Source organism: Rhipicephalus sanguineus, chromosome 1 (assembly GCF_013339695.2).
Source record: "Rhipicephalus sanguineus isolate Rsan-2018 chromosome 1, BIME_Rsan_1.4, whole genome shotgun sequence".
Classification (NCBI taxonomy): domain Eukaryota; kingdom Metazoa; phylum Arthropoda; class Arachnida; order Ixodida; family Ixodidae; genus Rhipicephalus; species Rhipicephalus sanguineus.
The window spans coordinates 256278639-256290165 of NC_051176.1; the positions used below are offsets into that span (position 1 = coordinate 256278639).

Consider the following 11527-nt stretch of genomic DNA (forward strand, 5'->3'; position numbering starts at 1 on the left):
TTCGCTGCATAAAAGGCAATATTATGGTGCTTTGAAAATTTCAGTACAGCAACGGATTGAATGAAGTCCTGCTTAGCTTGCCAACTATTTGACTGACACTGTCCTGCAAACAAATTTTGCTTTCACTGGAATGCCTTCCAAGCCTGTGAGGTGCAGCGCACGGCGCTTGCATGGAGCATCGATGGACGGCAGCATACACATATGCCGGGATACAGTGGATTCAGATTGGCATCATTCTCGGAGGGCCACAGAGCCCTGTATTAAGCACCAGTATGCCAATTTCTTTGTTTAGTGCATTTTCACTTTTTGAAGTCCTCGTCTATCTACATAATACACTCATGGGAAACCATTACAGTACCGCAAGTGAATGATAGCAGAAATAAATAAGTACACCTTACGAACACGGGAATGGCAGACAATGAGTGTGTCAAGTTTGAATCACTAGTAAACCTTTTTAAATCACCACATACTCTTGCAGCAAAGTTTTATTACCTGCAATTCAACTTTACAGTCACTAACTAAAAAAGGAATGTTTGGTGCAAGTCTTGGAATGCAGAGTTTGTCATAAAAACCATGCAATCACATTTATGAAGGCCTGCCTTCAGAGTCAATGTTCGTGGAAGAATTATGGATGCACAGTTTTCTTTACAAGGCACTTGAGCTCGAAGAAAAAGCGTGCCAAAGGAAGCATGTAGAGTCCATTAAAAAAAAAAAAAAGAACAACAAAGCGTCAGTGCAAGCACAGGATGTGTAAGAGTCATCACTAGGGGAAAAAAGCACAAGAATGCATGTCACTTGCACCTATGGAACTTGAAGAGGCAACGTCAATAACAACATATAAAAAGGTCAGTGCAGCAAGAGGCTGTCAAAATGGTGTAACCTATGCACAAAATCATTTATGAAAATGAGTAACAGTCAGCATTGTTTAAAACAAAACAAAAAAGGCTTCATACACACTGCAGGAAAAAAAATACTGCAATGCCACACATGCACAACACGTCCCTTTATGGGCCTGTCTAATGTATAAAAATATATATATATATATATATATATATGTGGTATGTATTTGTATAGTGTCTTTCCGTAAAACAGAAAAGCCTCAATAGCAGCTGCCTGATGCAGCTGCCTCCAAAAGGATGCAGAAATCCTGGTGCTGCTCATGGCTTCTTGGGAAGGCTTGGGCAAGCGAGCCTGTACATGGGCTGGCCCTCTGGGGTGGCTGAAACACTTGCCTCACAGCCAATGCCCTCTATCTAAAACAGACGGGGAAGGGGCTCTGCCTGTGGCACCAGGGAGGGCCCCTTACCACGGTGGCTGAATAGGACAAAAAGAGAGAAGAGTCCCTGAAAATGGGTCTGTGCCTAGGCACACGTCAAAGAGTGATCACGCCGTCATGGGTGCTACGAGGAGGTGTTTCGTCAAGGCCCTCAAATCCAGCTGTGTGGTCCCTGATTTCATCTTCATCCAAGCGGTCATCATCCGAGACTACGGATGGGTTGGAATTGTGAGAGCCATGCGACATCTGTGAAGAGCGGCCAAAGGAGCCCCTTCGAGGCAGTGTGCCCACACTGCACTGGTTGGCTGGACGGATTGTGATTATCAAGTTGGATGAATTGGCCACCATCATGTCAGTCACCTGCATGGACAACACAAATGAAGTTGGTTTATGGAAGCACTCACGTAAAATTTGCTCTCTTTTTTCCCCAGAGAGCTAAGACTAATTATGAGATTAAAGTCTCAATTCTGGGACACCACATGAAGCAATGCTTTGGTATTGAAGCAGGCCCACAAATTATATCATATAAATAATTAGAGGCAGTGTTCATGTGGCAATGCATGTCACTGATGCGTGGGCCAGTCAGCGCAGTACAGTGACTGCATACCACATTCTCACTATGTGAACTTGAAAAAGCAGTGAAAATGTACAATGGTAAGAATCCTTCAATGTTTCTTGTGAAGAATAACGTACATTCTAGTGTAAAGGGCCACACCCCCAATTTGGACTAAATGAAAACTTGTTTTCAGTGTGTGGTTAAAGGTAGAGCCTTTAATTATAATACAAAGTTATTGTAGAAATCCAGGCTACATTTGCAGTTTCCAGTTCCCCTAAAAACAAAAATGCTGCCATAAACCCGCTGGTTTGGTAACAACAGAGCCGTGGTCCTTTTCATATATTTACATAGCTGAAATGAACAAGAAAACAGAAAGCATGCCAGCTATTTTACTTCCTGTGGCATAGAAAGTGCAGGTGTATATTCACTGTCACACAATGTCAGTATGCGAGTATGTCACTCTGCTTCTGTGGGTATGGGTATCACGGAGACCACAGCACTGCCCTTAGAAAAAAGTGCCAGCTCCACACTAAAACACTGCCCTCCTTCCCTTGAAGAGGTATCAAGCAATGAAAACATAATATTACAGAGAAACAATGAGAAGCAGCACACATAAAGAATACTCATGTTTTCTTTAGTATGTCTTGTGCAATGTTTCAACAGAGGTAACTGAACACACTTCTGCTTTTTGTACAGTTAGGCAAAGCAGTAATTGCTCGGAGGAGCAACTATACCTGATCTAATGTCTTGCCACCAACTTCAATGCCATTAACTTCCAATACTTCATCGTTGACAGCCAGGAGACCTGTGCCTTCAGCAAGACCTCCAGGCACTAAGCGTGAAATGAAGATCCCTGGCAGTCGATCCAGACCGTGTGGAGTGACACGCACGCTCGTGCCATCCCGAATATAGAACCCCAAAGGCTTGTCAGAACCATGCTTCACCAAGCGCACTCGTCGACAGGTGTCGGGCACCACATCTACGTCGATAATAGATGACACCTGGCGGAAATCTTCAGGTAATGAAATGGAAAGGGCAGGCCGAGCTGTTCGCACACCAGCTGGCAAAAGGTACTGGCCAAGGAAACGCTTCTTGCGGCTAGCTCCAGGGCCCCCAAAACCATTCAGCTCCTCACGGCTGTCGCCTGCACATACAACAGTCCGTTATGATATATGTTTGCTGAACTGCCAACCCAGTAACCAAGTATTTATGTATCACTTATTCTTGTGATACATGGACATGCAATCATGATGAACGCCATAGCTCTTGACATCTTTATTGTGGGAAAAAATTAAATCCTGTGTGCTTGGTGACGAGCAAGTACAAGTTGGTAAGTAAATTAAATTCTGCAGGACAAAATGTAAATGAGTACCAATTACTAAGAAACCAGTTTCTTAATCGCATGTAATTTATTCACAGACATAAAATTTAAAGCTAAGTTTACTAAAAGGGGAAGAAAGCTGTTATACAAAGCTTCTTTTTCGAGTTCCAATTCCACAGCATGTTCCCACCTCAATGGACAAGCTGTAATCTAAAAACAGGGGGTCAATAGTAGAAGTTCAATTTTTTTTTGGATGCACAAAGTCGAGGTTTAAAAATCAACTATTTGTGTGGGTAGCTGCACAATTCTTAAAAAATGTGAGTGAGAGTTCGGGTTTCAAAATTCTCATAACGGACAATGCTTCTGCATCAAGTTGGATTTGTTGAGCTGTACTATATGGCCAAGAAAAAGACTGTGCAGGACTTAACTTTACTAGGTACAATAATAATAATAAAAAAAAAAATGGACTAACAATTTCAATCTCAGAATTTTCGAAGATGTGCTCAAGCCTCACGAACCCTTCTTTGCATTTCTGGCATGTTCCATCTGCTGGCAGTAAATAGGGAGAAGCAGTGATGCTACTGGCTTAGGCCACTTTGGAGCAGCTTTTGGAGCAGGCAAAATTGCGTTTTGGAGCAGCAAAACTAGCTTTTGGAGCAGCTGCTCTGCCTTCAACAATTCATTCTCAGCCGAAGAATTCTTAAAAAAGTAATAAACATCGACCACAGAAGCGTCGACATCCGAGCCAACAGCACTCAAGCCGCGGGCAAATGAGTTGTGCGCTTTGTGCAAGCAGCACTCTCCTACATCTATGATGTCTGGGTATGCTTCCTGCATCTTTTTTCTGAAGCTTTTCATTGCATTAGGGCCATCCGTAGAAAAGCAAATGACATTTTTCAGCGGTAGGTCCATCATTGCTCTCCGCACTTCACTAGCCAAAATTTCCGAAGTCGCAGAGCCCAGCCGGAAAGACTGTAGGTGTTCCACAACTCACTGCATTTTGTTGGAGAAATGCCTAACTACAACATCAAGTTGTTGGCACCTCTGTTCAGGAAGAGGGGTCTCGTCAATGCTAACAGATAAAACCACATCCGGCTTGTTCAGCTCGTCAAGCACAAGTTTCTTGAAATACGGCCCGAGGCCATCACTAACTATGTAGGATGCCTTGAACCTCTTACAACTAAACTGCTTCGCTGTTTCGGAATCTCCAAATAACTTGGGAAACAAGGCAGTTGCTGTGTCGGCCCACGAGTATGGGATGCCCTTGAGAGTCATGCCAAGCACAGGGTTTCTGCGTTTGTCACGCCGTCACACTGCAAAACGTTCCATGGACTGCCGAATTCCAAAGTCGGTTGGATCGTTTTCGGCCGCTGCAGCCCACCTGAAGCGTCTCAATGACGACTGGTAGCATCAATGTGCCGTTTCATGGCTGCATGTCGCTTGACTGCTGCTACGCCATGCTGCCTACAGTTGATGCTTTGATTACAAAAAAAAAAAAAAAAAAAAAAAAAAAAAAAAAAAAACACACAAAACGCAGTTCCTTCGTCCGCTTGACAACACCATATCAGCACTTCGAAGCTTAAGACGAAGACCACCGCGGGACAATTCCTTGTACTCGCAATCGAGCATGACGTACTTTGAAACATCGGGCAACGCGGCCACACACATCGCAACCGAGCTTTCTACTAGATGTCGTGGTTAGGCCTAACTCCGTTCACGGTGCCGATGTACGAGCCAAATCCGAACTTTGCGGGCAAGAACATCGCGCTAGCGGACATGCGAAAGCGAAGAAGCTGTAATGTCCTTCGTCTCAAGCAACGAATCGCATTGCCCGCTGGCTCCTCAGAACCGCGGATGGGCATTTTGCGCATCGGCAGCGGACCCCCCGGCCAAGCTCGCCGCGCAGCGACCGCGCGGAGAAGCGGTGGCAGCGGCTCGCAACTTCGTGTGTCAGCGTCCCAAACGCAACACAAAGCACGCTGCGCGCCGTTTTTTTGTCGCTACAGCTAGGCATAGCTGATCATTGACAGACCGGGGATCGGCGGCCTTCGTTCTTAAATCGGTACGTCGATATCTGCGGTGCGCTGCTCCCGTCCCGAAAGTATGCTAAGCGATGTTTATAGTCGGAAGTTAATGACCATGGTAGAAAAGTCCGCTCTAAAGGAGTCCTGACCACCTTGCTGGCCTGAAATTTTAGTCAATTATATCCGAATGTCCGTTGTACCAGAATCCGTTGTAAACGAAGCTCAATCAATGGAACTAATACGGAGGTCGGCATAACGCCGCAAATTGGTATGTAATATCCGAATGTCTGTTGTAAACAGATCCGTTGTAACGAGGTTATACTGTATTTTGTCTCCATTTTCATTACTCTCATGGAGAACGTCCGCGTACGTCCGCGTACAGCGCGATGTCGCTCTCAATGGGGGAACCTCATGTAGTTAGTTTCATTTCTGAATGTCAGAGTACACCCCTTTGGCGCAGGCTTGGCGCAGAATAGCCAAATTTTGAGGAAATGTAGCAGGTTGTAGCAGCCAGGGCACTTTGGCGCAGTCTGGCGCAATTGGCGCAGCGGTAGCATCACTGGAGAAGATAATGTGCCATTGCAAACTACAGCACAATGTGAACTTCAGTATGACTGTGCAACAAAAAAAGAACAACTGTTGTCCGTGTCTTTTTTGTTGTGCAGTCGTACCGTGAAATAATGGATTACCAACTTGCCCAAAATGCTGTCTCACAATGTGAAGTTTATTTAGACACAATATTGTATGGGTGCACATGCCTTTACATCGCATTAGTTGCAATAAACAAGAGCTGCAGTGAGACTTAATAGACAAGAACTCCTATGACACTAGGTTCCCAACAACTCTCTGAAAACTACTTCACATCAAGATTTTGCGTGGAGCACCAAGGCTACCCACAACTCACTATCAGTATAAATTTAAATGTGAACAATTCTGAAGCTACTCCAATGTGTTGTTCCTTTTCCAGGTTGAGTTTCATTTGTAACACTTGTTTAACTGAGACTCCATGCTTAGAACTTTGCTACATGGTGAATACTTGTACTTCTATGTGTCACAGGCATTCTGATCAGTAACTTTCTGCTCATGATTTAGCTTAAGCTCATGGTTCCTGTAGGATAACTGATACATAGCCAATGCAATCAAGTGAAATGGCTCAAACACATTCACAACAAGTTGGCAGGACTTGGGCATTACGGATGTTTAAGCTATTGCAGTACACGAAATGAACTTAGGAGCAATGTATACAGGTTAGGAGTGTTAATCCTATGTGCCAATGCATAACTGATAAGTTACCTAAATACATAACTTTTCCTCTCTCACTACTGCTCAACCAAACCACTAAATAAAAACAGAAGTGTTGAGAATGAGGATTAAAACACCAAGCATGCTCTTAGCACCTTTTCTCTGGATGAGTAACCGCAACAGTGGTCTTGCTGACTGGACAGCCCGTGCAAAGTTCTCATCATTGTTGATGGGCAGGAGGTCACCATGGATGGGGTCAGTGTAGCAGAGACTGAACGGCACTTCAGAGATGCTGTGAAACCGTTCAATGAGGCGACAGAACTCATCGTATCGAGACAGCTCCGACTTGTCCAGCGAAAATCGACGAAATTCTGCATCGAACTAATACAAAATAAAAATAATAAGCAATCTTGCATTATTAAGATCTTCTCTGCTGTTAAAATGTAGCAGCTTATTTGAAAAAATAATAAACTTTACAAAATCAAAGGCATCATTCGTATGGCTTAGGAGTAACCAAGCAATCTATTTCCAAACTCATATGAAGATAAAAAGAATGTACATTTGTCTGAAAAACCAGTTAACCCCTTCTTCACATGTTAAAATGCCCTTGTGTATCCCCTGACAGCATTCATTACTTCCATAGAGCCATTAATAAAATCCTAAAAACCACTAACATGCAATAGTAGCTTCACCATTTTGGGTAAATGTGGAGATCAAACAAATGGAACAGAGTTTCACAATAGCAACCTGGAATCAGAGATGCAGATTCAAATAAGGTTATTTTGCCAATGGCAACATTACAGCTAATTCCACTAAAGCAGTTATTGTCAGCACTTCTGATTCGATGTTCATCCTTCTTGCATTGCTTATGTTGCTCATAAACATTTGTAGCCACCAAGTAAGTAATGATGGAAGCTTGACTGACATACGATAATATTGTGAGGGGTGGCAAGTCCGAGGGTGCTGCAGGTTATCTCCTGTGCAAAAATTTTGAGCTGACATTTTAAGTGCTGCTAAGCAGTGCATATCACAAACACTAATTAGGATTCAATGCTTTTAAATAAATCCCACAAGCACAAGGCATGTCATGTATGGAAAAGCAACTATGATACATTAATGTGTCTCCCATGTTTGAGCTGTGATGGAAGTTCTTGGTTATCAAGCTGGGAAATAGCTACCACATGCAAACCAGAGATGTGGTATGAATGACCAGAGAGCTGAAAACTAGAATAACTTGCGAGCAAAGTTGTGATGTGCAAAGGTGCTGGTTGACACCAGCTAGAGGAGACCATTCCTATACCCAAAGACACAAGGATTAAAAGGATATGTTCGGGACTATTGTGAAGTCATCATCAGTCTTCCATAATTTTGTATCATAGAACTAGTATTTGCTCACATTTTAAACATTCACTGTCATAAAAAGCAGTATGTGCTTAATGCAGAGATGTATTGCCGACTTCCTGCTGTTCCAGCGAAGACAACAGAGAGCTTGAGATTAGGAGATATTTGCCACCAGTTTTAGTAAGCAATAACCCAAACTCAGTTCATGCATACAAGTGTGATTCGAGCTGTTTGCCTCTAGTAATCAAAACTCTGATGCTGAGGTTGATGTCACTAGTTTTCAGCAAGTGCATTTTTGCCTCGTAATGTGTTTTGAACAATTTTGCGGCAATATTGAGAGCTACCAGTACAGATCACTTCCCACAATTTAACCAGACTTTTAATTCAATAGTTGTCTGAAGTTTCAAAACTTGCTTATATATGTTAAACTCTCCCGTTTCCATCAGTAGCTTCTATATAGAGTCTGAAAAGCATTACCTACAAATTGAGGCAGGGTGGGGAAAAAAAAGGATATGAAAATATGGATCAAGTGGAAAATAATGTCATTGCCAATAATGAAAGCTTCAGATCCAGCTGGGAAATAGACTTACTTAAACCCAGCTGTCACACACATGGGACTTCCATATTTAATATTGCATTTCAATACACAAGTGCTAAAGAATGAAACAATAAAACACTGCTTAAGTCAAAGCCTGAATCAAACAGGGCCTTATTTGATTCAGTTTTTGAGAACTCAAGCATTTTATGCCATCGACATAAGTCTAAACAAGAAGCAACACAAAAAGGCTAAAAATGTACAGTGGCGGTCAAACTATTACGGACCACGGGAGCGCGTGGCAGACAGCACCGAGGCGCCTTCTCACGGCTGCTTGCGAAGCTCTAGAGTGCGCACTGTGCTCGCGCATCCTTGTTTACCTGCCGGCCTGCTCGTTCACTCGCTTCAAGTGCGCGCACACCAGAACGCCAGACAAGGCGCAAGGGGGCGCTTCTGCAGTCACCGCGAAGCCCCGAGCGACTTGCCTAAAAGAAAACTTTTCTACTTGGCGAAACCTTCGCCCTGGCCTGGACAAAGTTTTCGTCAGCTTTCAAGATTTTTCTTCTTCATTTTTTAACCCACGTGAGTTTTTCTTGTAGGTTTGTGCTACAAACCAGTTGATGCCAAGTTTTTTCTTTCATAGCGATCTGAACGGGCGCAAGATAGTTGCACCGAGCACCACAAGAAAAATTTCAGCATGCACGAGTTCCGCGAATGGAAGCTGCTGGGTAATCTTATCACATATGTCGATTTGAGACAAACTGACGCAAAGCGTAGTTTTCACGCTGCGGAGCGCCTGGGAACAAAGCGTAGAGTGCGGCGTGCACCGAGCACTGCCAGTACAAGTTACATATCTTTGTCACGATATCATCGCTCAGTGCTTCCGCGGCGACTTCCATGGCACCTTGCGATTTCTCTGACTTTCCGGCGCGCGCGCACTTCAAGCAAGCGAATGAGCAGGCCGCCAGGTAAACAAGGATGCGTGTGCGCAGTGCGTGCTCTAGAGCTTCGCAAGCAGCCGTGAGAAGGCCCTCGGTGCTGTCTGCCATGCGCTCCCGTGGTCCGTAATATTTTGACCGCCACTGTACTTGTGGGCTAGTTGGTTGATCATTATGGCATATGGCAGCGTACACCGGGTGAAACGAAAACGAAAACAATAAAAGGACAACACAATGGGAAACTGTAGAAGCGGCAGAAATTGTCGAGAGGAAGGAAGACTGCATTAGTTGCTCATTCGTTACTCTCTAAAAGAAAAAAAGCTTTTTGGAATAGACACGTGACATTGTTACATATTCCCGTCCATTTTTTTGCTGTGTGATGCCTTTGCTTATGCGAATTGATCACTGCTGAATGATATGGTGCTTTTGGCATTGATCATTGTACTAGGCACTCATCATGTGTAAAAAACGCATGCGTCAAAAGTGCCTACTTAAGCGATATTTTTTCCGCAATAGACGCCAGTTGAAGTTCAGCACTTGTGTTGTCCCTTTGTTTTCTTGTTCGTCGTTTCACCCAAGGTGTGCTGCCATATGCCATAACAAAATGGCTTTCATTTTATTTTCAGAAAACTACACCTAGCTACACAATAAAGTCAGGTTCTAAAAAATAAAAAAAGAAAAGAGGAAAGGATGTACGATACGATTCATATGAACACTCTCTCATGACAGGCATTGGCATATAAAAACGAGTACAAGGCTGATAAATAGACATGAAGCTAAATTTTCACTCTGATTAAAAGAAAATGTCTGCCAACTGCTACAGCTGTCAACAGTTGTGGACTATGCACTCCGAGTAACGAAATCATTTACCCTGAAATAATGATACAGCTATTTGAATTTTTGTTTAAACCATATCTGCCAGTACTTAATTACTGCAATATAGGTTCAGTAGCCCGACTGGAATTTCCTGCATACAATATGAGCAAGAAAGCCAAGTCTGTTTCCTATATAAACTGACATGTCATTCACGGTTACTACCGACTGCAAAACCTCAGACTCGTCGAATATAACGCCATTTTCTGCATCTATTAGCTTAATTTCAGTCTCAAATTCGCGAGTTTACACGACTGTGCCACAAAAGGCCGCAAAACGAGCAACCACGCGACACCACCACGACAAATAAGGCACTTTGTCGCCAAACAAAAAATGAAAAAGTTGAGGTGATCTCTCTCATTTACATGCATACCCGGAGCTCGGCAAGGATGCAGCCACCCGTGAAAAAGGAAAGGAAAGAAAAAAATAGTAAAGAAAAAGGCGTGCCTTTCTCACGCATGAAGTCTGCGTTAGACAGCACACATTCCGATCAGCGCGCTTCTTCCGCCGTCAAGGCTCGGGCTCTACGGCTTTGAAATCTACCACCACTTCGCGTCCAACTGACAAAAACATTCCAGATGAGATAGATGGCTACTGTCCCAAAAAGCAGGTCAGGATTTCACACAAATGCCGCCAAAAGCTACAATGACATGACAACTGTAGCGCGCTGCATTATGGCACTCCCGCAATATTTGCTCGCACAAGACATTTGAGCTAATTAAGAGCGTCAATGCAACGCGGACACACTACGAAGATCGCGACAGTCCGGGGTTTTGACGTAATCACGTCCCAAGAGCGAACTTTTCACTGCTCGAGATTCATAATTTGCACACGCATACTTACGCGCTGCAACCTGTAGAAACAACAGGGCACGACAGCAGAGAGAGTTTATGGAGACACCGTGGTTAGCGAGAAATCACACACAAAAAAAACTTCCCAAATACCGTTAATGAAATTAGGGGAAGACAGCACCTGCCAAATTAGGCCTAAAAACACACTGAAACTTACCTTGCTTTTTACTTCTAGAATACTGCCGTTCTGGTGATGATGCAAATTCTTCAGCGGTTTGGACATTGCTCGTTCATTGAGCAGACTACAACACTAACATGTCCTGTAGCGCAACAAATGTTCGCGATTAAAACTTTATAAACAAAAGTCGACAGACATGCTCACACACCATGACACACACACAAACTTCCTCTCGAGCAAAAATGTCGTCATCGCATACCGCAGGCTGCCCACAGGTTGCTGCTCTCGGCGTGCGCTCTGCTAACCTCACACTGATGCTCAAAAACAGACGCATTCACACTAGAAAAGCATTCGCGTTTTGGTTAAAACGAATAAAACTGAAGCTTTTGTGGGCACTATTTCATCTTGAAAGAATTTTCTAGCTGTTTTTAGTTTCGGTTCAGGCCGGCTGG

The 11527-nt window shown here is 43.6% G+C and overlaps 1 protein-coding gene across 1 annotated transcript; it reads right to left on the reverse strand.

Moving 5' to 3' along the window:
- Positions 1-467: 467 nt before the first annotated feature.
- Positions 468-11352, reverse strand: LOC119378473 (partitioning defective 6 homolog beta). The gene is made up of 4 exons (XM_037647606.2): positions 11115-11352; positions 6575-6800; positions 2567-2976; positions 468-1636 (listed from the first exon to the last, which is right to left on the reverse strand). The coding sequence occupies exons 1-4, from the start codon at positions 11178-11180 to the stop codon at positions 1373-1375; spliced, it is 966 nt and encodes a 321-aa protein (XP_037503534.1). The 5' UTR covers positions 11181-11352; the 3' UTR covers positions 468-1372.
- Between the last annotated feature and the right edge of the window lie 175 nt (positions 11353-11527).

Bases quoted from the DNA above. Each gene is read 5' to 3' on its own strand.
- LOC119378473 (XM_037647606.2), bottom strand. From the start codon at position 11,180: ATGTCCAAACCGCTGAAGAATTTGCATCATCACCAGAACGGCAGTATT. The intron at 6,801-11,114 runs GTAAGTTTCAGT...ATTTTGTATTAG, and splicing joins TTCTAGAAGTAAAAAGCAAG to TTCGATGCAGAATTTCGTCG. The intron at 1,637-2,566 runs GTATAGTTGCTC...TTGTCCATGCAG, and splicing joins GTGGCAAGACATTAGATCAG to GTGACTGACATGATGGTGGC.